This window comes from Lithobates pipiens, unplaced genomic scaffold, assembly GCF_037356315.1.
Source record: "Lithobates pipiens isolate NorthernLeopardFrog02 unplaced genomic scaffold, aLitPip1_a1.2 Scaffold_10, whole genome shotgun sequence".
In the NCBI taxonomy this organism is placed as follows: domain Eukaryota; kingdom Metazoa; phylum Chordata; class Amphibia; order Anura; family Ranidae; genus Lithobates; species Lithobates pipiens.
Genome location: NW_027507686.1, coordinates 20,717,270 through 20,744,406, shown reverse-complemented (window position 1 = coordinate 20,744,406; position 27,137 = coordinate 20,717,270). Strand labels below are relative to the sequence as shown.

The 27,137-nt window shown below is 43.3% G+C and overlaps 1 protein-coding gene across 1 annotated transcript; it reads right to left on the bottom strand.

The window, feature by feature from the left end:
* Window positions 1-1,147: 1,147 nt before the first annotated feature.
* Window positions 1,148-27,137, bottom strand: LOC143927913 (histamine H3 receptor-like). The gene is made up of 3 exons (XM_077452397.1): window positions 26,713-27,137; window positions 19,935-20,101; window positions 1,148-6,726 (listed from the first exon to the last, which is right to left on the bottom strand). Exons 1-3 carry the CDS (start codon window positions 26,966-26,968, stop codon window positions 5,836-5,838), a joined length of 1,314 nt encoding a protein of 437 aa, XP_077308523.1. The 5' UTR covers window positions 26,969-27,137; the 3' UTR covers window positions 1,148-5,835.

The following is a 27,137-nucleotide window of genomic DNA, read 5'->3' as shown; positions in this document are numbered from 1 at the left end:
AAATTGTATATCTTTATGTTTGAAGCCTGAAATGTGGCAAAAGGTTGAAAAAAGTTCAAGGGGGCCGAATACTTTCGCAAGGCACTGTATATATATATATATATATATATATATATATATATATATATATATATATATATATATATATATATATATAGTGCCATGGATTGGTGTCAGGTGCGGAAAATAAGGGAAAATCTTTGATACAATTTTCTGTTTTCCTGGCACCAACATGGCGGCATATTACCACATGTACTTTGCCATTGACTTGCACCAGGAAAGGAATATAAGGGTAAGTATTTGATACAATTTTCTGGTACCAACATGGCGGCATACTACCACATGTACTCTGCCATGGGTTGACATCGGGAAAGAAAAATAAGGGTAAGTATTTGATACAATTTTCTGTTTTTCTGGAACTAACATGGTGGCATATCACCACATGTACTCTGCCATGGATTGGTGCCAGGACTGGAAAATCAGGGTAAGCATTTGATAAAATTTTCTGCTTTCCTAGTACTAACATGGTAGCATACTATCACATGTCCTCTGACATGGGTTGACGCCAGGAAAGGAAAATCAGGGAAAGTATTTGATACAATTTTCAGTTTTTCTGGTACCAACATGGCGCATTTTACCACATGTACTTTGCCATTGATTTGCACCAGGAAAGGAAAATAAGGGTAGGTATTTGATTACATTTTCTGTTTTCCTGGCACCAACATGGCGCCATAATACCACATGTACTCTGCCATTGACTTGCACCAGGAAAGGAAAATAAGGGTAGGAATTTGATACAATTTTCTGTTTTTCTGGTACCAACATGGCGGCATACCACCACATGTACTCTGCGATGGATCAGTGCCAGGACTGGAAAATCATGGTAAGCATTTGATAAAATATTCTGCTTTCCTAGTACCAACATGGCAGCATACTACCACATGTCCTCTGCCATGGGTTGATGCCAAGAAAGGAAAAAAAGGGTATTTGATACAATTTTCTGCTTTCCTGGTACCAACATGGTGGAATACTACCGCATTTACTCTGCCATGGATTGACACCAGGAAGCGAAAATTTCGGTAAGTATTTGACACACTTTTTAATGATATATTTAACAGACCAAAAGGGAGCAAATATGAGAAATGGATTGTTAGAATTTACAAAAACTTTAATGCCCATGGCACCCTTTAAAACCACCTGAAACCAGAAGAATTTCGCCCTTCCCATTGACTCCAATGCATTTAGCCAAAACGTCTGGTCTTTTTCAGCAAAATATTCAGTGAAATAAAAACTCTGACTTTTTCTCACCCATAGCCACAACACAGTTTACCAAAAAAATAAAAGGCACGTGCTTTTTTCCCTTATACAGTACATATAAAATTTACAGCCATTTTTTACTTGCACAGTAAAATCTGAATAAATCGTGCAAAATTAAATTGCAGACAGTCAGTAAAGTATATATTTGTTTTTTGTTTTTTTGTTTTTACACATAAAGCCCTTTATAAGTACACAGTATTGAAATGTTTTTCTCTGGATGAGGTCCATCAAATCAACTGCTAATGAAAAGAAAGTGCTAGATGTTTGGTAAAGTCAACAGAAGAAGGCGCTAAGGTTTTTAGGTCTTCCAAGGGGAGTTTAAGGGAAACTTCAAGCCAAAAACTGAATACACCGCAAAAAAAAAAAAGTGTAAAAAAATGTATAGTGTACTTGCTGAAAGATTTGTGGAGGAATGCACATGGGTCTTCTAATGCCTGCTGTGGTATGTTCTTCATGGACTAAGCAGGCTAATGCCCCGTACACACGAGTGGATTTTCCGTCGGAAAAAACTTGGATGATTTCTCCAACGGAATTCCGCTCAAGCTTGGCTTGCATACACGTGGTCACACAAAAGTTCTCTGAACTTTAGACCATCAAGAACGCGGTGACGTACATACAACACTACGACCAGCCGAGAAAATTAAGTTCAATGCTTCAGAGCATGGATAGGAATTTTGTGCGTTGGAATTTGTACAGATGATCGGAATCTCCAATCTGAACTTTTTCTGACCGAAAAATAGAGAAACCTGCTCTCAATCTTTTGCTGGTGGGAATTCCTGCACCAAAAGTCCGATGGAGCATACACGCGGTCGGAATTTCCGACCAAAAGTTCACATCGGACTTTTGCTGGGGGAATTTCCGATCGTGTGTACGGGGCATTACAATACTTTTTTTAGAGCTTACAATTTTGAAAATTTAGGGTCACTGCCCCTCCCCTTGTTTACTCTCTAGACCGTTATTGCTCATCATTGACTGGTGGCGCCCACACTGTGCTTGGCTTGGTAAGAATCATCAAAGTGGACCCTCACCCAAAATGGAAAGATGTCCTCATGTTCTTCCTCTTCTTAACCTCTAACCTATTTGCTTTTTTATTTTATTTTTTAAGTAAGTGGGCACCGTTTTTTTGTCAGGTGCCTGCTCCCACTTCCTCAATTGTCACCTAGGTGTGAAGGACGTGTGCTTGGCCCACCACCCTCTACCCCAGCCGGTCCTACAGCCTTCTGGAATATGTGACGTATTCCACGAGGCTACAGGACGAGTCTCACTGCACTGCCGTGCCTTGCACATGTGCAGTGGGGAGCCGACTGAGAGACATTAGGAAGTCACACATCTACCAATGCATGGCAGTGCGGTGAGACTGGTCCTGTAGCCTCCTGGGACACGTCACATGTTCCAGAAGGCTGTAGGGCCAGCGGTGGTAGAGGGTGGTGGCTGCACCAGAGATCAGTTGGGAAGACAACACTGGGCTCCATGGACTGCTCAGTATCTGTTTCTTCTCCAGTATTTGTAGTTGCTGATTTTAAATTTTTTACAACCCCAGTGAAGTTCCTCTTTAAAGCTAAACTACATTCAATGCTTTTTTTTTATGGCCCCATCCCCCCACTCTCCAAAAAAAAAAAATGTTTTGGCCAGCTCCAAGTCCCCTCTCACTTATTAGCAAATGCTCCCGCTGCAAGGATGAAGTAAATTTTAAACATGTAAGGTTTTTTTCGTTCCGAATTGAAATTCGAACAAATTTTTTGTTATTCAGTAATTCGGATGCAGCTGAATTTCTGAATTACAACAGTAAGGAATTTAAACAAATGAGACATAATGGATAACAATTTTGGACGAAATTCAAATTTGAATGGTTTTTGAATTGTATTTAAATAGTTTTCGAATCAAATTTGAATCGTTTTCAAAACCGAATTTGAATAGTTTTCAAATCGAATTTGAATCGCCTGGAAATTGCGTCCTGGCGCCTTGGCTACATCGCAGCAGCTGAGACACTGCCTGCTGGAGCAGGATACACACTTTTGCGAACCAGCGCCCTCTGGTGCACAGTGCTGTTATGAGCGTGGCTCACTCTCACTGCCCGTACATCATCTTCCCAGTCTGACAGCTGGGGTTGAGGTTGCCAGCTTGATCGGTCGCCCATTCCTTACTGCCCCTGTGGACGGGGAGTGCTGCCTGTCAATGCCACATTTTAGTGCCACCTCAGTGCTCCCTGTCAGTGCCATCTCAATGCCACCTGTCAGTGCCATCTCAATACCGCCACTCAGTGCTGCCTGTCAGTGCCATCTCAGTGCTGCCTATCAGTGCCACCTGTCAGTGCTGCCTATCAGTGCCACCTGTCAGTGCCCATAAGTGCCATCTTAGTGTTGCTTATCAGTGCCACCTGTCAGTGCTCATAATTGCCACCTCAGTGATGCCTGTCAGTGCCCATCAGTGACACCTCAGTGCTGCTCATCAGTGTCACCTATCAGTACTGCTTATCAGTGCCACCTCAGTGCTGCCTATTAGTGCCACCATTCAGTGCCTACCATTGTCACCTCAGTGCTACCTATTGGTGCCCATCTGTACCACCTGTCAGTGCCACCTCAGTGCTGCCTATCAGTGCCGCCTCATCAGTGCCACCTAATTTTTTTTTGTATTCTGTCTTTTTTCTCTTGGCATCAGACGTGAGAAATTATTATAGCCCAACCCTACGCTCTGGACATGCAGTTCTGGGCACTGGACAGCTAATTTAAAAAACTGTCTCCTAACTTTTTCAGCTGGCTCCTAGATTGTAAGCCTTGCTTTAGACTTTAGGGGGGCCAGACTGTGGTTAGTGGGAGTAGAAAATGCCCTGGCATAACTGGGAGCAATTATCAGTGGGAGGAATTGTGTCCCATCGTTGGTGTCATTAGGAGAAAAAGTGTCCCATCATTGGTGTTATTGTGGGGGATAGTGAACCGTTGTTTGTGTGAGTGGGAGAAATTGTGCCCCATCATTGGTGTCAGTGGGAGGAATAGCGCCCCATCATTGGTGTCATTGAGAGGAATAGTGCCACATCATTAGTGTCAGTGGGAAAGATTGTACCCCATCATTGGTATCAGTAGGAGAACAAGTATCCCATCATTGGTGTCCTTGTGCAGAATAGTGACCCATTGTTGGTGTCAGTGGGAGAAACTGTGCCTCATCGTTTGTGTCATTGGGAGGAATAGTGCCCCATCATTGGTGTTAGTGAAAGGAATTGCTCCTCATCATTGGTGTCGGTGGAAGGAATTGTGCCCCATCATTGGTGTAATGGGAAATTTGCCCCATAGCTGGTGTCAGTAAGAGAACAAGTATCCCATCATTGGTGTCATTGTGCAGAATAGTGACCCATTGTTGGTGTCAGTGGGAGAAACTGTGCCTCATCGTTGGTGTCATTGGGATGAATAGTGTTCCATTGTTGGTGTCATTGAGAGGAATAGTGTCCCATCATTGGTGTTCGTGAAAGGAATTGTTCCTCATCATTGGTGTCGGTGGGAGGAATTGTGCCCCATCATTGGTGTAATGGGAAATTTGGCCCATAGCTGGTGTCAGTAAGAGAACAAGTATCCCATCATTGGTGTCATTGTGCAGAATAGTGACCCATTGTTGGTGACAATGGGAGAAACTGTGCCTCATCGTTGGTGTCATTGGAAGGAACAGTGCCCCATCATTGGTGTTGGTGAAATGAATTGTTCCTTATCATTGGTGTCGGTGGGAGGAATTGTGCCCCATCATTGGTGTAATGGGAAATGTTGCCCCTTTGTGGAGTCAGTGGGAGGAATTACGCCCCATTGTTGGTGTCAATAGATGGAATAGTGCCCCAAGGGAAGGATAAAAGGAACAAAAAAGGGCTGCATCCATCCCTCAGACTGCAGTTGGGAGACCGCTGGTCCAGAGGGTAGTCATCAGGGCTGGCTGCCTGTACTCAGAAGAGGTAGCCAGTGGACCAAGATAGTGGCACGGGACCCTCTGTGGGGCACTCGGATATCAGATTGCAAGGGGACAACACTAGGAGGATACGTTTATACTTTGAAGAGCACTACAGGGCTGCAGGTAAGTGGGAAAAAAACATGGGGGGGGGGGGGGAGTTGAGCACCATCTTAAATCAAGCTCCAGATAAGCTTGAGCACATTATAACAGTGATTCTCAGATTGTGGATTACTGATGAGACTGGCCACTGCAGGTGGAACAGTGAAGAGCCCACAGCCTTTCAACATTTGAATTCAGCATGCTAGGCTCATGATCATTATATGATCCACTTAGACGGTGTTCCGGCTGTACCGTCGGCTCACCGAAAGGCCAGAAACTCTTACAGTTGACAGGACACACTTATCTCAAGTCTTCAGCTTTCTTGTGACATTTCAACCAAATGTTACATATATATTCTCCAATTATCTCGTTAGTCGCTCAGCTCAACTAAAATAACTGAAACTTGAATACCAGAGGTCATCCAGGTGAGCCAAGACATAAAAGGAAATATCTGTATTCCATGTTATAGGAATTTCTGTCCCGAGATCACCTCTACATAAAAATATGGGGATGTATTTTCACTTTTCCCGGACACAGTAGTTTCATGAAGGCTTTTCGGAAACTCATATGGCAGAGTGGGTACAGTACGGGATTGATGGCAGAATTTAACCACAATAGCCAAAACGAGATCTCGTAGAGATAATGTTGGACACAGCGCCCATGGCAAGCGGCCCTGATAATCATTAAGAGGGTGTAGGGTGCCCAGCAAAGGCCAAACACACACACAATAATGGCCAACGACTTGGCTACCCTCTTGTCTCTCGAAAGCCTAAAACGGTTGGCAATGCTACTAGCCATGTCCGTCCTGACGTTACTGCAAGCGTTCTCCACTGCTTTATAAAGGCAGGCTTGGTGTCTCCTGGTTTGGACCTCAACCTGCAGTGGTGGAAGGTCCTGACTTATGTTGAGGTCCAAGGTGTGGCCTTTGACCCTCTGCATTCTAGGCTCTTCAGGGCAAACCTCTGTGGGTGTCAAGCAAGAGGCCTGTTTTCTACATTCTACGTGAGGCCTCTCTGCTGGCTTGACAAAAAATATCAAGTGTTCCTTCCTCTTCCTCTGGAAACTCATCTCACAATGCTCGTGGCCTTGGGCCAGCTCCTCGTTCCTCATCCTGGTTCTCTTCTTGATGTTAATGTAGATGCTCAGGTTGAAGTAGGTGACGCTGATAAAGGGTGTGAAAAATTCCACGGTGGAGGCGATCATGAGGAAGTACCAGTTGTAGTAAAATTCCACGTAACATTCGCCTTCTGGTAAGATGGTGGCACGTGCGATGTATTCCCAGCTGATAATGGCGGGACCATAGAGGAGAAAGGCTGCCACCCACACAAACAGCATTTTAAGGACAGTGTTTCTGGTCATCCCTTTCTGAGCTCTGTATGACACCTAGGAAAATAAAAAAAATGATAACTTGAGTGACGAGTACAATGAATAATGTATTCTGGTAATAAATACATTAAAATTCACCTCTCTACGAAGATGAACGTCCTAACTTTAGCATGATTGAAAGGCATGAATAACCCAGTTTCTAGAAGCATTTCAATCCTCAACATTTGGATTCCTATTAATTTAGATTGTGCCTGTTCGTATCTGAGTGTTGTGGCGCTTGACTGGAGTAATTTCTTCATTCTGCTTCTTTAAAATTCTTTGTATGTTTAATCCCCATAAATATATTAAAATCATTTTAGAGATCCCCATCTGCATTCATTTCCTGTATCTAGAATTCATTAGACTCGCTCAACATCTCGCTTTGTAGCCCCCCATTCAGATGCTCTGAGAGCAAAGAGTGAAGATGATGATGAATGATGAGCCAGAGTAAAAGAACAAATCTCTGGCATCCATTTAGATGAGCATATTTCTCCCTGCTCACCACTGGATGGTGCAGATGTTGCCGGGCTGTGCTGATCAGTTGCTTAATTACTGTTCCAGAAGAAGATCTGATAGAATGTAATCAAGCAACTAATGGGTAGACTGCATAGCTAAAGTCTACCCTATTCAGTGGGCAGCTCTCTCACTGGAATATGCATATTTAAAAGGTTTATATTTTAAACTATCGCTGCTGAACCCTATCCAGTCTATGTGGTTAACATGTATAAGTTGGCCTCAGCCTTGCACCACTCCACATGCCATCTCCTTTGACATGTTTCACCCCACCCACTGGGGCTTAGTCATGAGGCCAACTTATACATGTTAACCAAATACACTATATTACCAAAAGTAATGGGATGCCCGCCTTTACACGCACATGAACTTTAATGGCATCCCAGTCTAAGCCCTTGTACACACGGTCGGACATTCTAACAACCAAATCCGTTGGATTTTGTCCGAAACTGTTGCATACACACGGTCGGACAAAGTTGTTCGGAAAATCCGATTGTACATAACGTGATGACGTTATTTCGTTACGATGGGACTACGTTCAGGCTAGTAGCCAATAGCTTTGGTCTAAGAATTTGATCTGAGCATGCGTGGCACTTTGTCCGTTGAAGTAGGCTACACATGATCGGAGTATGTCCAATCGGAGCATTTTGTCGGAAAATTTTACGGACAAGTTGGAAAACTTGGTCCGTCGGATACTCCGACGGAAACAGTCCGATGGAGACCACACACAGCCGGATTATCCGACAAAACGGTCCGATAGGACACACTCCGTCGGAATCTCCGACCTTGTGTACAAGGGCTTAGTCCGTAGGGTTCAATATTGAGTTGGCCCACCCTTTGCAGCTATAACAGCTTCAACTCTTCTGGGAAGGCTGTCCACAAGGTTTAGGAGTGTGTCTATGGGAATGTTTGACCATTCTCCCAGAAGGGCATTTGTGAGGTCAGGCACTGATGTTGGACAAGAAGGCCTGGCTCGCAGTCTCATCCCAAAGGTGTTCTATCGGGTTGAGGTCAGGACTCTGTGCAGCCCATTCAAGTTCCTCCACCCCAAACTCGCTCTTCCATGTCTTTTTGGACCTTGCTTTGAGCACTGGTCCAAATCATTTGCCAGTAAAGGGAACTTTTAAGGCAACAGCAATACCAAGACATTTTGGACAATTTCATGCTCCCCACTTTGTGGGAACAGTTTGGGTATGGCCCCTTCTTGTTCCAACATGACTGCTCACCAGTATCATTAGAACTAATGAGCATGGATTCATGAAGAATCGTTTTTGCCAGACCAATCTACTAACCTTCTATGAGGAGGTGAGTTGCCATCTAGATAAAGGAAGGCCCGTAGACGTGGTGTATCTGGATTTTAAAAAAGCATTCGCTACAGTTCCCCATAAACGTTTACTGTACAAACTAAGGTCTGTTGGCATGAACCAAAGGGTGAGTACATGGATTGAAAACTGGCAAGGGGAGGGTGGTGATAAATGGGGAACACTGGGAATGGTCTGCTGTGGAAAGCGGGTCCCCCAGGGTTCTGTCCTGGGACCAATCCTATTTAACCACTCGCAAATCGCTGTAGCTGTACGTCGGTACTTTGATGCTAAATACCATTGTTACGGCAGCAGATAGCTGCCATAACCCTGGTATTTTCAGAAACAGTGAGCAGTTCTCTTTAAGGTGGTCTTTGCGGCAGATGCGCTGCTAGATCACTTTTATAGAGGGGTGAGAAAGCCCCCCCCCCCACCGTGCTACTGCTACGGTCATGTCCGCCGCTTACCAGACCCACCGGTAGCGGCAGAGATGAATGCGTCCTCCCCTCTGACAGGCCTGGAGCCGAGTAAGGGAAAGATGGCCTCTACTCGGCTCCATAACATTAGATGTCAAACCTCACTTCCGCCAAATGATCTCAAAGGGAAATTTTTTATTTTATTTTTTTATTTCATTTTTTTTTTTTTATTGCATTTACCGGTAAGTGTAATAATATCTTTTTGACCCCAGATCTCACATTTAAGAGGTCCTGTCATGCTTTTTTTTTCTATTACAAGGGATGTTTACATTCCTTGTAATAGGAATAAAAGTGACCCAAATTTTTCTCCTAAAAGGACTGTATAAAAATAAAAAATAAAAAGCAAACTAAATAAGAATTTTTTTTTTAAAGCACCCCGTCCCACCTAGCTCGCACACAGAAGCGAACGCATATGTAAGTCGCACCCGCATATGAAAACAGTGTTCAAACTACACATGTGAGGTATTGCTGCGATTGTAAAGGCCCGTACACACGGTCGGACTTTTTGACAACAAACATGCAAATTAGCTGTTTTGGAGCAACATCCGACTGTGTGTACGCTCCATCGGACAAACTTTTTCTGTTTTCATCGGACATTTGTTGGCTGTGCGAACGGACAAACTTTCTGGCAACAAAAGTCCGATGGAGCAAAGTCCGACCGTGTGTATGCAAAAGCATCGGACTTTTGTACAAGGTACAAACACGCATGCTCAGAACCAATGCAAAAGATCAGACTACAATACAGAAGTTGACCAAAGGTGGCGCTGGAGTCATTGAACGTCCTCTTTTGAAGCGGCGTCAGTACGTTGTGACGTCATCACGTTCGTGTTTGTTGTCAAAAAGTCCGACCGTGTGTATGCAATACAAACTTGTGGACCACGCCCTTTGTACAAAAGTCCACGGAAAAGTTTGTACAAAGTCCGACCGTGTGTATGAGGCTTTAAGGCCCGTACACACGGTCGGACTTTTTGACAACAAACATGCAAATTAGCTGTTTTGGAGCAACATCCGACTGTGTGTACGCTCCATCGGACAAACTTTTTCTGTTTTCATCGGACTTTTGTTGGCTCTGCGAACGGACAAACTTTTTGACAACAGAAGTCCGATGGAGCAAAGTCCGACCGTGTGTATGCAAAAGCATCGGACTTTTGTACAAGGTACAAACACGCATGCTCAGAACCATTGCAAACGATCAGACTACAATACAGAAGTTGACCAAAGGTGGCGCTGGAGTCATTGAACGTCCTCTTTTGAAGTGGCGTCCGTACGTTGTGACGTCACCACGTTCGTGTTTGTTGTCAAAAAGTCCGACCGTGTGTATGCAATACAAACTTGTGGACAACACACTTTGTACAAAAGTCCACGGAAAAGTTTGTACAAGTCCGACCGTGTGTATGGGGCTTTGTAGTGAGAGCAATAATTCTAAAGCCTCATACACACGATAGGACTTTGTACAAACTTTCCCTTGGATTTTTGTACAAAGGGCGTCGGCCCTGAACTTGTATTGCATACACACAGCAGGACTTTTTCAGCCAACTTTCACCAAATCACGTGGTTTTTCTGCTCTTTACCGCCACCTTTGGTCAACTTCTGTATTGTTGTCTGATCTTTTGCATTGGTTCTGAGCATGCCTGTTTGTACTTTGTACAAAAGTCCTATGGTTTTCTGTACACACGATCAGACTTTGCTCCATCAGACTTTTGTTCCCAGAAAGTTTGTCCGTTCGCACAGCCAACAAAAGTCAGATGAAAACCAAAAAAGTTTGTCCGATGGAGCGTACACACGGTAGGATGTTGCTCCAAAACAGCTAATTTGCATGTTTGTTGTCAAAAAGTCTGATCGTGTGTATGGGCCTTAACATGAGAACTCCTCTGTAACTCAAAACTGGTAACTTGTAGAAATGTTTAAATATCGCCTACAGAGATTTTTAAGGGTCAAAGTTTGTCGCCATTCCACGAGCGTGCGCAATTTTGAAGCGTGACATGTTGGGTATGAATTTACTCGGTGTAACATTATCTTTCACACTATAAAAAAAAATTGTGCTAAATTTACCGCTGTCTTATTTTTTTAAGTAAAAAAAGTGTATTTTGAGTCAAAAGTGTATATAATGTTTGGGGGTTTTCTAGCAAAAACAAATGATTTTAACTTGTAAACAACAAGTGTCAAAATGAGGCTCGGCCCTTAAGTGGTTGATGTGTTCATAAACGACCTGGAGGATGGGATAAAACAGATCAGTCTCTGTATTTGTGGGCTAAGCATGGCAATAACTTCTCCGTAGGATGTGGAAACCTTGCAAAAAGATCTGAACAAATTAATGGGGTGGGCAACTACATGGCAAATGAGGAAAAATGTAAAATAATGCATTTGAGTGGCAAAAATAGGAATGCAATCTATAGACTGGGGGGGACCTCTGGGGGAATCTAGGATGGAAAAGGACCTGGGGGTCCTAGTAGATGATAGGCTCAGCAATGGCATGCAATACCAAGCTGCTGCTAACAAAGCAAATAGAATATTGGCATTAAAAAGGGGATCAACTCCAGAGATAAAACGATAATTCTCCCGCTCTACAAGACTCTGGTCCGGCCGCACCTGGAGTTTGCTGTCCAGTTCTGGGCACCAGTCCTCAGGAAGGATGTACTGGAAATAAAGCGAGTACAAAGAAGGGCAACAAAGCTGATAAAGGGTGTGGAGGAACTCAGCTATGGGGAAAGACTGCAAGCATTGAACTTATACTCTCTGGAGAAGAGACCCTTGAGAGGGGATATAATTTCAATGTACAAATACCATAATGGTGACCCCACAATAAGGATAAAGCTTTTCCGTGCAAGGGAATTTGAAGTGGTTGTAAACCTAGTTACACCACTTGTACCTACAGGTAAGCCTATAATAAGGTTCAACTGTAGGTTACTGTAAATATTTCCTAACCCTGCACGGTTTAGGAGATACTTACGATATACGCTTGTGCTGATGTCATTGGTGTATGCGCACTGGTAAAACGGTCTGCTCATGCCGTTTCTCCAGGGCCGATGCCATGACCAGTGGCATTGCGCTATAAAAAAAATAAAGAGGGACAAGTTTGAAAAAAAATATTTTTTTATTTTTTTTTGCTATAATAAATATAATCCCCATTTTATTTTTATTTTTTTAATTATTTTTTTCCTCAGTTTAGGCCGCTATGTATTTTTCTACATATATTAGTTAAAAAAATCGCAATAAGCGAACTTCAAAAATTCTAAACTCATAATTCGAAAATGTGAGAATTCGAAAATTCGGAAATTCGAAAATAAGAAAGAAAATCCAAAAATTCTAAAGAACGTAAAATTCTAAATACAAATGCTGCATCTAAACTAATGGAATGGAACACATAATAATGATAAAAAACATTTTTATTATTATTATTATTATTTTTATTTATTATTATTAATTTGTTATGTTCCATTTGTTTAGATGCGACATTTTTATTTTTTGGAAAATTCATAACTTCGGATAAATTTGTATCTTTTACATTCACTAACAGCCAATTTTGAAAGGAAATTCCAATAACTATAATTTAATAGTTGGTAATACTCCTAATCCAAGGTTTTACTGTAGTTAAGTTATTATTAGTTAGTTATTTCAGATTTTCAAATTTTCTCGCTTGTGAATTTTCAGATTTTTGTTCTTATTTTTGGATATTCTTTCTTCAAATTTTCGTTCTTATTTTTGCATTTTCGAATTTTCAGATATTCCAGATTTTCGTTTTTCGAATTTTCAGATTTTCGAATTTACAAATTTTCTAATTTCCGTTGGTCTTTGGTCGTGGAGCGCTGGGTGTCTTTTCAGTGTGCATTTGTAGCGTGTTTCTAGCGCAAAACCTGTGTCTGCTACCTGCTTGCGAGGCCGAGACAGGGTCACCCAGAGCCCAGGTGTACATGCCAAATTGCGCCCCCCCAAGATGTATGAGCATTATGTGTCAGTGAAAATCCCCCCCCCCAAAGAAAAGCAAGCAGTGCATGCTCACCCCCTAAGCACCCAGCTCAAATTCTCTCTCTCCCCATATGCCCCCAGCACAAATCCCCCTCCCCAAAAGAAAAATCTTGCCCCTCCTAGCACAAATCCACTAACCCTCAAATTTCTCCTCCAAGCACAAATCCCTCCCCCACTCCAAGTCCCCCCCTTTCAGCACAAATTCCCCTCCACCAATCCCCCATCCGAGCACAAATCCCCCCCACAAATTTCCCCTCCTGGCACAAATCCCCCACAATCATCCCTACTAGCACAAATACCCCCCCCCCCAAAAAAAATATATATTTCCCCTCTACCATATTACTTTTATAGCACAAACCCTCCCTCCAAGCACAAATCCTCTTCCCCAATCCCCCCTCCCAACACAAATCCCCCCCACCAATCATCACTCTTAGCACACCTCTTCAAATGTACCCCCAACCACCCACCAAATTCCCCTTCTGAACACAAATCCCCCCCCCCCCCCCAATCACCACTCCTAGCACACCTCTCCAAATTTACCCCCAACCACATCCCAAATTCCCCTTCTCAACACAAATCCCCCCCCCCCAAATCACCACTCCTAGAATACCTCTTGAAATTTACCCCTAGCCACCCCCCAAATTCCCCTTCTCAACACAAATCCCCCCACCCTAATCTCCTTGTGGCCCCCCCCCCGCCTTACATGATGGTATCACAGTGCCCAGGACAGCTACCCCTCCTGCCCACTCCTTGTCCTGACCCTGCCTGCGCAACCCATGTTTGCTGAAACGTGAGCCAAGACGCAACATATTTGTGCGTTTTGTTACGTATTTATGAAGCGCTTATGTGTGAATGCAGGCTAATAGCCTAACCTCTTTGGAGACCAGCATTCTGGTAAGTTCTATTTCTTTTCCGCAATGTGGCCCGGGCTGTGCTGCCAAAAAGAAGGTGGGTGATATTTCAGTACGGCAGCCAAGCAAACAGCATTTCCAAAAAAAAGGTCAGAAATTGAAAGCACAAGAGTTTTTTTTTTTTTCACATGACGGGTCCCCTTTAAATGGTTGGAAGGCTTTTTAATGCTCGCTGCAGCGACGTTACTAAGAGAAAGCAATGGGCTCGCCGGCCAATTTATAACACGTCTCCTAATGCTATAATTAACTTGAGCGCAGACCCCTCCACCGCCTTTGGCTGCGGTAAAACACTTTTAATCAGAAAGCATGTTATCAAAAGCTCTTTCTATGTAATTCTCCTTAGAAAAGAGTGGCTGATATATGTGCCTTGTACTGAAAGGGTGCAATCCACTCCACGAAGAGGTCCTCCGGAGGCTCCGCCGTAATGGAGGACTCGGATCTGTTTGTCATGAAGAGCAGGCAGGAAAGACGATAATGATTCATGGAAATGGAGGGGTTTTTATTTTTTGGAGTGCCCACAATCGAGACTTCTTTCCTTCAATTACACAATATGTGAATTATAGAATTTTATATATTATGTGTCTGCTAAAAAAAAACAATTTTTCCCAACATTGCATTTTTTGATTTTTCAGAAAGGACATGTGCTCAATCTAGATCTATAATCATCTTTTCATTGAGACCTGCTTAACATAACTATTGATACGGGTCAGGCTTTTAATAACATTGTTCCAATACAGGATTTGAGTTAGAATTTGTTAAAATGCAAGTCTATGAGTTGGCCATAAACCCAATGCACTGCTCTAGTGGTTGATATTTTATTTCTGTATTCCACTAAGTGCTCCCCCTAGTGGCCAATATTATTATTATTATTTTTTGACTATTTCAAACAATATAAATATGGTACAAGAAACAGAAATTTGTGAATGTAAAATTGAAATACAGTCAGAGAGGGCTTTTTCACAGGCTGCAGAAAATTTAACATGGCATGTCAAGTTGACAGGCTGCACCACCTGTCAAGCTTGGCCATTCAGTTTCATTGTGGTTGCCGTGCTTTAGCCCCATTGTAAATTGCTGTTTGGCAAAATGTAAAAAAAAAAAAAAAAAACAGCCATTCAGGACTCAGCAAGATCACCAGAAACATCTGACAGCGGCTACTTAGCCACACTCTGAAAGATGATCCACCACGGATGTTTTTTTTTGCAGAGCATGGGCTAGTGTGAGCCTAGCATAAAAAGGCTGGGGGCTCGTCCGGGATGACCCGGACACATAGAAAATGGCATGAATGATGCTGGACATCAGACTGAGAACATCCAGTGGCAGAAAAAATTTACTTATTTCATCTTTTGATGAGCTGTTCTTTTTTCATTTTATATTTTTGGAATGGAATTCTGCTTTAAAGCATATATAATGTCACGGTCCAGCCTGCAGTTTTCTTACCTCCTCACTGCAGTGGTTCTGCTAGATCTGTGATTTCCTTCACATGTGCTGCTGGCTTCTCTCGTCTATGGGCGTCCCCTGCTCTACTGTGGATTTATAACCCTCCCCCTTCTATCACTTCCTGGCCCACCTTCCCTATATAAGACATGCTCAGTGCTGCCTGAGTTGCCTGAGAAACTTCCTAGTTTCCCTGTGCTCCTGGTTTGCCTTGTATTACTTGTATTCTGTGCCTGATAACCAGTGGTGGCTGGTGGGTTTTTGTTTGGGGGGGAACAACAGAACCCCCCCTGCGGCAACCCAAACCCCCCCTGCCACTGTCTGCTGGTCGGTCCACTGCCACTTTTCCCATCTGTATGTCTGAGGTGCGGCGGGGATCGGGCACCCGAGGTGTAGCGGCAGGGATCGGGCATCCAAGGTGCAGCGGCGGGGATCGGGCACCCAAGGTGTAGCGGCAGGGATCAGGCATCCAAGGTGCAGCGGCAGGGATCGGACATCCAAGGTGCAGCGGCGGGGATCGGGCACCCAAGGTGTAGCGGCAGGGATCGGGCATCCAAGGTGCAGCGGCGGGGATCGGGCATCCATGCATTCGCTCTTCTCCTCGCTTCTGCCGTCTCCTCCCCTCCCCTAGGCGTCCAATAGGAGCACCTGTCCGCCAATGGGGTGATGGGTATCAGACCCGCTACCCGATAGGCCAGGAGCAGGATCAGTGTTGCAACAGTGAATATTCATTCACTGTTGTAACACACCTGGGTGGGATCAGAGCGCATGCTCTGCGACCCGGTGCCCACTCTATTTTGAAGCCTATTAGAGTCTCTGGCTCTAATCAGGTGCTTAAAAAAACTTAAAAAAAGCTGCTCTAATTTATGCGACAGTGACCTCAAAGGGGCCGGATGAATAGGGCATGGCCGTGGTGGCAATGGAGAGATTCATGCTACGCATGAATCGCTCCATTGCATATAGGGGGGTGGCCAGAGAGAGGGGGTGGCACCTCGGTGCCCCTAAAGGACGGGCTCACCTTGCTGACAACCGTGCACCGACCCTGGCTTCGATTACCGTTTTCCCCTGCCTACCGCCTGCCCTGATTTTGGCTCCCTCCCTGATTCTCTTCTATCTCCTGCCATCTGTACCCTCTGAGTGGTCTCCGCATTGTCAGCCGGGCGAACCTGGGGGCTGCGTCTTGGTTCCAGTTTTCTGCAAGTCCAACCTCACCATCAGGGGCCCTGGTGAAGAAGCAGGCTGGGGCTTAGACTCTGCAACCTGGGGAACCTCAAGTTGATGATCTACAAGTGCTCACTATCATAGAAACCTGCTCTGGTGACACCTAACAGGTTTCTCCTAGCTTGTGAGAGATTTCCTAACTGCCTTTTGGGTTTCAGAGCAAGGAAGTGAAGGAATACATTCATCTGGGCACTAAAGCCTATACTCTTTGCCGCCTCACATAAGCATTACATGGGCATCAAGAGGTTAAAATGTTCCCTCACTAAAAATTTACATTTAGGCTCCATGCACACTGGAGCTCATAAACTGTAGTTTATTGGAGTTTGGGCGTTTTTTTTAAAAGCCCATAAACTCTACTCTATGTTAGGCTATGTGTCCATGCACACATGGACGTTTTTCAGCTTTAATGAGCAGTGGAGTTTATGGGCTTTTTTCTGAACGCCAGAAATTCGCGTTCAAAGTGCCGTTTTTCACCGCCAAAAAACGACAAACGCTGATAAACGCTCATAAACGCTTATAAACGCGCATTAGTGTTCGGCATTCTATTTTTTCAATGCATTGTGGGAGTTTGGAATGTACTGTGGGATTTTTGGAGTGTCCTCTGTGTATTTTTATTGAAAACGCCCATAAATGCTAACGCTAATAAACGCTTATAAACGCTAGTACAAAACGCTGTTAAAAACAAGTTTTTCAACCATTATTTTCTGCCAGCAATCTGGCGTCTAGAAAAAGCTTTTTTGAGCTTCAGTGTGCATGGAGCCTTATGTTGTACAGCTTTTTGAGTGTACCGACCCGCTTCCGGTACCATGTGATCGCTGTGACCAATCACAGCAGATTACATGACAATTGAAAACAATGGATGGCTTCCTTACATGCCATCCATTGTGTACAATTGTGTTTCTAGTTGTGACTGGTCACAGTGATTGCATGGTATAGACAGGGCCACAGCTCATCTGTACCATGTGATTATATGTGACCAATCACAGCTAATCACAACAAAACACACTAATTTTATTCAGTAAAAATAGTTGCTTTTACCAGTGAAATCCACTGGTATAAGTAATCATAATGTGTATTAAAAAAATCCTGATCACTTTCCCAGAGTAGTACAATGTTACTATGGTAACACTATATTGCTCTGGTCAGTGTGTAAAAAAAAAATCTTAACAAAAATGAAAAAAAATCCCCCCGAAAAATGAATTTTTTTAACATACTGGTACCAGTCAGTACCCCTGATCTCCGTCACGACTGTTATATGATAATTCTGTACTGCACTGTTGACAGTATGTAAAAAAAAAATTGTGAAAGATTTTTTTTGCATTTCTTGTGACAAAAAAATTGAAACTTAAAGCAGAGTTCCCACTTAAAAAAAAATAAAAGTCAGCAGCTACAAATAATCGGACACTTCCTTGTCCCAGCGTCCAGTGATGCGGGGGATCCAAGCCCCGCTTGTCCCCCCTCTGCTCGGCGGCGCCGGCATTTTAACTGTGTCCGCCCAACTATGACTGCGCATGCGCGAGCCGTGCGCCGTCACTGGCCGCGCAATAATCTGGGACCGGTCACGTGTCCCAGATGACTGACAAGAGGGAGGGAGAGAGGCGATCTCCCTTCCTACGCCGAGGGAAGTGACGTCAGGAGCCCAGGCGCTGAAGGAGGCAGACTACGAGGGACCCCTTAGCAACAGGCATTTACAAGTACCGTATATACTCGAGTATAAGCCGAGATTTTCAGCCTCTTTTTTGAGGCTGAAAGTGCCCCCTCGGCTTATACTCGAGTCACCGCTGTCTGACTGCTCGATCAGCGTATCGAGCAGACAGACGGCGGACATTAAAATTTAAAAGCCGCGCCTCCTTCTCCGCCTCCGCCTGTGATAGGCGGAACACTGAATTTCCCAGCAGTCAGTGTTCCACCTATCACGGACATCCGCTCATTCTCATACTACGGACGAGTATGAGAGGATGTCCGTGATAGGCGGAACACAGGCTGCTGGGAAATTGAGTGTTCCGCCTATCACAGGCGGAGGCGGAATTTTGAATTGTAGAATGGCCGCCGAGAAGAGCGGCGATCCATCGGCACGGCACGGGACGGAGGAGGCACGGGACGGAGGAGGCACGGCACGGGACGGAGGAGGCACGGGAAGGAGGAGGCACGGCACGGGACGGAGGAGGCACGGGACGGAGGAGGCACGGCACGGGTCGGAGGAGGCTCGGGACGACGGCGGCTCGGGACGGAGGCTTGGGACACAGGTAGGCTGGACACACACACAAGGCTGCACGGACACACACACACACACACACACACACACACACACACACACACACACACACACACACACACACACACACAAGGCTGCACGGACACACACACACACACACACACACACACAGGGATGGATGGATGGATGGATACACACACACACACACAGGGATGGATGGATGGATGGATACACACACACACACACACACACACACAGGGATGGATGGATGGATGAATACACACACACACACACACACACACACAGGGATGGATGGATGGATGGATGGATACACACACAGGGATGGATGGACACACAGGGATGGACGGACACACACACAGGGATGGACAGCCATGTCTCACCCTCGGCTTATACACGAGTCAATAAGTTTTCCAGTTTTTTGGGGGTAAATTGGGGGCCTCGGCTTATATTCGGGTCGGCCTATACTCGAGTATATACGGTAAGTAAAAAAAAAAAAAATTTCTCCAAATGTTTTTTTTTTTAAGCACATTAAAACATTTTTTTTTTGGATGTGGAACTCCACTTTAAAAAAAAATAGCCATGCCTCTTACTAAATACCTTGGACTTTCTACTTTCCCTTTGGGGGATATTTGTACTGTCCTGGTGTTTTCAGGCCTCAGTACATCAGGACTGATCGATTTTTAGATAAATATCCCATAGTTTGCGGTCTCTAAAACTTTCCTACAGACTACATAATATACACTGATTTGGGATATTTTCATCAAAGAAATGTAGCAGAATACATTTTGGCCTAAATTTATGAAGAACGATTATTTATTTGCAAAATTTTACAGCAGAAATTAGGAAAAAAATAATTTTCATTTTTTCCAAAATCTTTACTTTTATTTTTTTTGTTTATTTAGCAAAAAAAAAAAAAAAAAAAACAGTGGTGATTAAATATCACCAAAAGAAAGCTCTATGTATGTGAAAAAAATAAAAGATAAAAATTGAATATGGGTACAGCGTTGCATGACCGCGCAATTGTCATTCAAACTGTGACAGTGCTGAAAACTGACCTGGGCAAAGAAGGAGGGTAAAAGTGCCCGGTGATGAAGGTGTTAATCGTCACCTGGGGGTGAGGAGCATCCAAGAAAGCGTACTTTATATTTAAAAGGGACAAACGACTTACCGCTCTGGTGACGGAGATGAACCTGTCGTAGCTGATGAGGACGATGTTGAAAACGGATGCCGTGCACAGCAGATAGTCCATGACCAGCCACAGCTTGCACAAGCCTTTGCCGAACTTCCATTGGCCGGTCAGGACATACGGTATGTAGAGAGGGATGCAAAACCCGCCTGCGGGAAAGAGAAGCGGTGAAATCCTATTCTTATACGGTATGTACAGCTCATCCATTTATATGGTGATGACCAATTCCCTAATGCTTTATATAGTCCAGTGAGCCTTTCACACCAGCCTGAGGCAGGGGAGCTTACATTCTAATGTCCCCAGCGCAAAATACGACCAATCTGGTCAGAAGTTGATTAAAAGAAATCTGAAATTCTGAAAATGCCAACTGCCTGGCTTTCTCTGGCTTTTTGAGTCAACGCCCCTGAACAAGGCCATGACGGTGTCCTAAACCGATGTCTGGCATCCAGTGGGCGGTGTTTATGTGTATACAGTGTTACTGATTGGCTGCTCTAGCTGCTTTAGGTCAGGGCGCCTCACCTGCGCGCTTGTTCATTGACTCGGAGGCCCCCGTTTACACCTCTGCGTTTTGTAGCTGGAAGCTCGGAGCTTCAAAACAGAGGAGAAAAAAAAAAATGACTCTCTATGGAGTTGGTTCACATCTCCACTACAAGTCGCCTGAAGCCAAACGCCTGAGGCTAAAAAAAAGTTCTGGAGCTTTTTTTTTTTTGTAGCTCAAATCGGACAGATTGGTGTGTTTTTGAAGCATTTTTGATACAAAATCACCTGGCTTTTAGGAAAAAACTCAAGACCTTCCTCTTCTAGCTGATGATCAAAGCTCGCCACAGCGCCTAGAGGCGATTCAGTTTGCATTGTGCGCTATACAAGTATTTCATTCATTCATTCATTCACAAAGAAATGCATGGAGACACATTTGATTTGAGCGCGTTAGTGCGTTTTGTTGCACATTTTGGAGCGTTTTTTTTGCTCCAATGCAATAATAAATGAAAATAAATAATAATAAATAAAATGTAAAAAAAAAACCATTAGAAATAATAAAAATAAATAAATAAAAAAAAAAGAATTCCAACCCTTAACCCTAATATTAACCTGAAAAAATTGAAATAACACTCCTAAAGCCACATCCGTATAAACTTGATTGGAAGGGATAAAGGGCCACAGGGCCCTAATTCGGACTTTACAGGCAATGATATAGTACAAAGATATATTTTATTAACAATAAGTCATATCAAACAGGTCAAGTAAAAAAGAATTAAAAACATACGATAGGCGTATGATAGTAATGAATATCTAGTGTAAACAAGAGAGTTGACACCAAATAAACGTCAGTGAGCTCCTGTGCGTCAACGCGTTTCGCTGTTTTGCTTCGTCAGGACACACTTGGGGGTAGTTGGAAGGAACAGGTCTCACTTGTCAGCATAGAAATATCTTCACATGGAGAGCTACCAGATGATCACCCAGGAATCACTGTGTAAAGCAGGAGGCAGTTTAATTTCAAACTGCCTCCTGCTTTACACAGTGACTACAAGTGTGTCCTGACGAAGCAAAACAGCGAAACGCGTTGACGCACAGGGGCTCACTCTCTTGTTTACACTAGATATTCATTACACAAGAGCCAGCATCCACGAGAGGAGGAGGCAGAGGAGGACAGGCTTTATGCAGCCTGACTCCTCCTACAAATACAGGCTGACCTGCGGTCAGCCTTACACATGCCTATTGTATGTTTTTAATAGACTTTTGCACAACGGAAAATTTTGTTTAGTTTCGGTTCGTTGTCATTCGTAAAATACATAATTTCGTTCTGTTATCTTCGTTATGTTACGTTACTACGTTTTCGGATAATTCGTTATTATTCGTAGAGTGTCGAACTCATTCGTTCTTATTCGCTGAAATTCGCTATTTATGTATGTATAGACATTCGTGATAATGATTCGTAGTTTGGAAAGTCGTTTGTTTATTGAACCTTTTAACACACACAATGACAACGTCTCTTCTCCTCGGCTCAAATACAATACAACACCCTTCTCACTCAGTTCTCAGGAATGTACTTTGCCAGTAATCCATCCTCCGGCACAAAATTAATTAGCTGATTGGACTATGAGATTTACTTTGAGCTGACCTTTTGTTTCATTAGATCTTTAAAGAATTACCAAATTCATTCGAATTAATTTGAATTCATTCGTTATATTTCTTTCGTATTCGTTGTTATTCGTTATTTTTTTATTCGGACATTCGAATGCATCCGAATGTCCGAAAGATGCAAAATTCTGCCGAATTTCGATTCTTTACGTAACGAATTGCACAAGCCTAGTTTTTAATTCTTTTTTACTTGACCTGTTTGATATGACTTATTGTTAATAAAATATATTTTTGTACTATATTATTGTCTATCTTGCCTGTAAAGTCCAAATTAGGGCCCTGTGGCCCTTTATCCCTTCTCTCTTCCAACCTAATATGAACCCCCAACCCTAATATTAAACCCTAACCACTAACACTAATATTAACCTCCTAACAGGAATAGTAACCCCTATTCCTAAACCCCTAACCCTAACCTAACAAAATTAATAAATAATAAGTAAACAATTAAATGAATAAATTAACCCCTAACAATTAAACCCTTAATCCCTTATAAAAAAAAAAATAAGTAAAAAAATAAAAATAAATTATAAATAAATAATAATTTTTCTCTATTGGCTAATAAAAAAATTCCAAAGCTCAAAAACGCTTTTAAATGCCGTACACAAATGCTCGAAAACATGCATACTAACGCTTGAAAATATGCCTGAAAATTGCGTCGCTCAGTTGTGAATGCAGCCTGACAGTACTGAAGCCAAAGGATCGACATGACGGCCCACTTATTTTTGTCTTTTGAGATGTGATTTGGGGTTGTGTGGGGGGGAATCTGAACACACATTTCAAAACATATGATGATGCAGCTTCACCACCATGCATTAAAACCAGAACCTCAACTTCAGTACCATAGTGCTAACGTCTAAGGTATGTTTATAACTACAGTTGCCCGTAACTTCAGTAGGATGCTGTAGGCAGGGGTGGACTGACAACTCATGGGGCCCCCGGGTAATAGGAGATTATGGGGCCCCCCAGGAATCAGAGATTATGGGGCCACACAGTATACACACACACAGTATACAATCACACAGTATACACATACATGTACAAACGGTATACACAGACATGTTTCTATTGGCTGAGAAGGTACTGGAGAGGTGGGGCAGCTATAATCTCGGGATTTTTAGACCAAAAGGATGTCGGTAAGGGACATTTCAGAGACAGATGTAAAAAAAAACAGATTTTTACATACTTTCCCTGGTTTTACTGAGGCTGGCAACCCTGATGGGGCCCCCAAGTAGCACGGGGCCCTCGGGCTGTGCCCGAGTGGACCAATGGTCATTCCGCCCCTGGCTGTAGGATGCCCAAGCAGTTCCTCATAAGTCATATGTGCCTTTCATTACTTCCATAACCAAAGCCCATCAGTTCTATTATGTAAGTGTTAGTAATCACATTTGATGAGCTATTCTCCTGGTTATTAAAAGATTGGTTGAGTCATCACTAAAATCAGTTATGAGCGGATTCCGATGGGCTAAACATTACCCCAATTTTCCTAAATCTTTCATAAAGATTTTCCCATCTGGGTTTTCAGCTCCACTATACGCACAGTGATGTACAATTACTTTTGCATCTCCAGTAGTCTCGATCCTCTTAATAAATGAACAATTCAGTAATGAATGTTGGCACTCCCACTCTTTCAGCACTACAACAGTAGGGAAGAATACCTAGTATTTTAAGTAACGATCTCTTCTTTGGAGGCCAGTGGAGAGTTCAGCCCCCCCCCCCCCCCCCCCCTCAAAGTGGAATACACATTTTCAGTGGACTACCCTTCCAAGTGTAACTGGAGTCCATGGTGGTGGGATGGTGATGACTGGGATAGATGTAGTGAAGAATGTGGTGGAGGTCTTGTAAGGTTTCACATTGTCTGGTGGATCTGTATGAAAGATGTATGGACATTGAGAATACCTGTAAAGATTCACATTGGCTTGTGGGTGGGTAATGGTGGTTTTTTATAGGTAATTTTAAACACTGGGATTTCATTAAGGGCTTAAGATTGGATGGTGGGTCTTTGTTAAGAGTGTATGGACAATGGGTATTTCTGTAAGACTTGGTGGGTCTTTATGAAAAATGTATGGACAATAGAGATTTCTGTAAGGCTAGTGGGTCCTTATGAAGAATGTATGGATATTGTGGGTAATTGTAAGCCTTCACACTGGTGGGTCTTTAAGAAGAATGCATAGAGATTAGGAAATAAATCTAATGGGTATTTATAGAGAATTTATGTACATGGGGGTTCCTGTAAAAACTGCACATTGTCTGGTGGATCTTTATGGAGATCTCATGGATATTGGGGTTCCTGTAAGACTTCACATTGTCTGGTGGATCTATGTGAAGAATGTGTGGACATTGGAAATTCCTCTAAAGCTATTGAGTCTTTATGGAGAATTAATGGGCATCAGTGTTCCTGTAAAGGATTTGGATTGGCTGGTGGGTCTTTATGAAGCTGGTGTGGATTTTGGGGGTTCCTGTAAGGCTTTAGATTGTCTGCTAGGTGTTTGTGAAGAATGTGTAGACTTGGGGAGTTACTATGAAGCTGCTGAGTATTTATTGAACATTTAAGGACATCAAGGTTCCTGTAAGGGCTTCACATTATCTGGTGTGGTTTTTTTTTTTTGGAAGAGTGTAGTAATATTATGATTACTGTAAGGCTTCACATTGTCTGTTGGGTCTTTATGAAGACCGTATAGACATTGGGGATTCCTCTAAGGTTGTTGGATCTCTATTGAGATTTTAAGGACATTGGGGTTTCAGTGATGGCTTTACATTGATTGGAGGGTATATATAAGGATTGCATGGATATTGGGGTTCTTTTAAGGCTTCACAATGTCTGGTGGATCTTTGTGAAAAATATATAGATATTGGAGATTCCTGCAAGGCTGTTGTTTTTTATGGAGCATTTGGGGACATCTGAATCTCTGTAGGGATTGACATTGTCTGGTGGGTCCTTATGAGAAATGCATGCTTATTGAGAAGGTCCTTCAAAGCTGATGGGTCTTTATGGAGAATGTTAGGATATTGGGGTTCCTGTAGTCACTTCACGTTGTCTGGTGGGTCTTTATGAGGAATGTATGCTAATTTAGAGGGTCCTTTAAAGCTCGAGGGTCTTTATGGAGATTTTATGAACATTGGGGTTCCTGTATGGGCTTCACATTGTCTGGTGGGTCTTTGTGAAAAATGTATAGACATTGGGGATTCCTGTGGGCTGTTGGGTGCTTATTGAGAATTTAGAGACAATGGGGTTTCTGTAGGGGTTTACATTGTCTGGTGGGTCCTTATGAGGAATGCATGCTTATTGAGAAGGTCCTTTAAACCTTGTTGGTCTTTATGGAGAATATTAGGATATTTGGGGTTCCTGTAATAGCTTCACTTTGTCTGGTGGGTCTTTATGAGGTAATTATGCTAATTTAGAAGGTCCTTTAAAGCTGTGGGTCTTTATGGAGATTGTATGGACATTGGGGTTCCTGTATACATTAGGCTTCACATTGGCGGGTCTTTGTGAAAATATAAAGACATTGGGGATTCCTGTAAGGCTGTTGGGTTTCTATAGAGAATTTAGGGACACTGAGGTCACTGTAAGGGCTTTAAATTGTCTGGTGGGTATTTATGAGGGATGTATGCGCACCGAGAGAGTCCTTAAAAGCTAAAGGGTCCTTATAGAGAATATTGGAGTTCCTGTAACTTCACATTGTCTGGTGGGTCACTATGAGGAATGCATGCCAAGGTCCTTTAATGCTGGTGGGTCTTTATGGAGATTTTATGGACATTGGGGTTACTGTATGGGCTTCACATTGTCTGGTGGGTCTTTGTGAAAAATATATATACAGTGGGGGATTCATGTAAGGTTGTCAGGTTTTTATATAGAATTTAGGGACATTGTGGTCTCTATAGGGGCTTTAAATTGTCTGGTGGGTTTTTATGAAGAATGGATGCTCATTGAGAGAGTCCTTTAAAGCTGGTAGGTCATTATGGAGAATTTTAGGACATTGGGGTTCCTGTAATAGGCTCAGGTTGTCTGGAGGGTCTTTATGAGGAATGTATGCAAATTTAGAAGGTCCTTTAAAGCTGGTGGGTCTTTATGGAGAATGTATGGACATTGGGGTTCCTATAATAACTTCATGTTGTCTTTTGGGTCTTTATGAGGTATGCATGCTAATATAGAAGGTCTTTTAAAGCTGATGGGTCTTTATGGAGAATATTAGGACATTGGGGTTCCTGTAATAACTTCATGTTGTCTAGTGGGTCTTACTGAGGAAAGTATGCAAATTTAGAAGGTCCTTTAAAGCTGGTGGGTCGTTATAGAAAATGTATGGACATTAGAGTTCCTGTAATAACTTAATGCTGTCTGGTGGGTCTTTAGGAGGAATGCATGCTGATATAAGAAGGTGTTTTAAAGCTGATCGGTCTTTATGGAGAGTTTTAGGACATTGGGGTTACTGTAATAGCTTTAAGTTGTCTGGTGGGTCTTTATGAGGAATGCATGCTAATTAAAAGGTCTTTTAAAGCTGGTAGGTCTTTATGGAGAATTGATGGATAGAAGCTCTGAGGTCAGCAGCATATTCAGACCAAGTGCATAATAAATAAATGTGAGCACCCCATGGGGGATGGGGGGGGGGGGGGAGCAGACACTCACCCACCAGGAAGTCAGCAATGGCCAGGTTGAGGAAGAAGAAATTGCCTTGAGTCCGGAGCCCTTTGTCCACCACAAAAGCCAGGATGACCAAAGCATTGCCCAGCACCGTGGCCAGCACCATGAGAATCATCAGCACGGCCAGCAGGATGGAAACACTGGGAGTGAACTGTCCATAGTACTGAAACTGCTCCTCACTGCCGGACAGGCACCTGTTCCCCACCAAGCTCTCCACAGCGGAGCTGTTCACCCCTGACATTGCTGTATTCAATCCCGGGCGGCTGAAAAGTGCGCCTTCAAAGAACAGAGCTCCTCCAACACTTCACATCATCCAAGTGGAGATCCTGCTGGCCACAGAGGGTCCAAGCTGGCCAGGACAGCCTGCCTCATCTGCAAACTCCGAGCCCCTGAGCTTCATGAGATGCAAT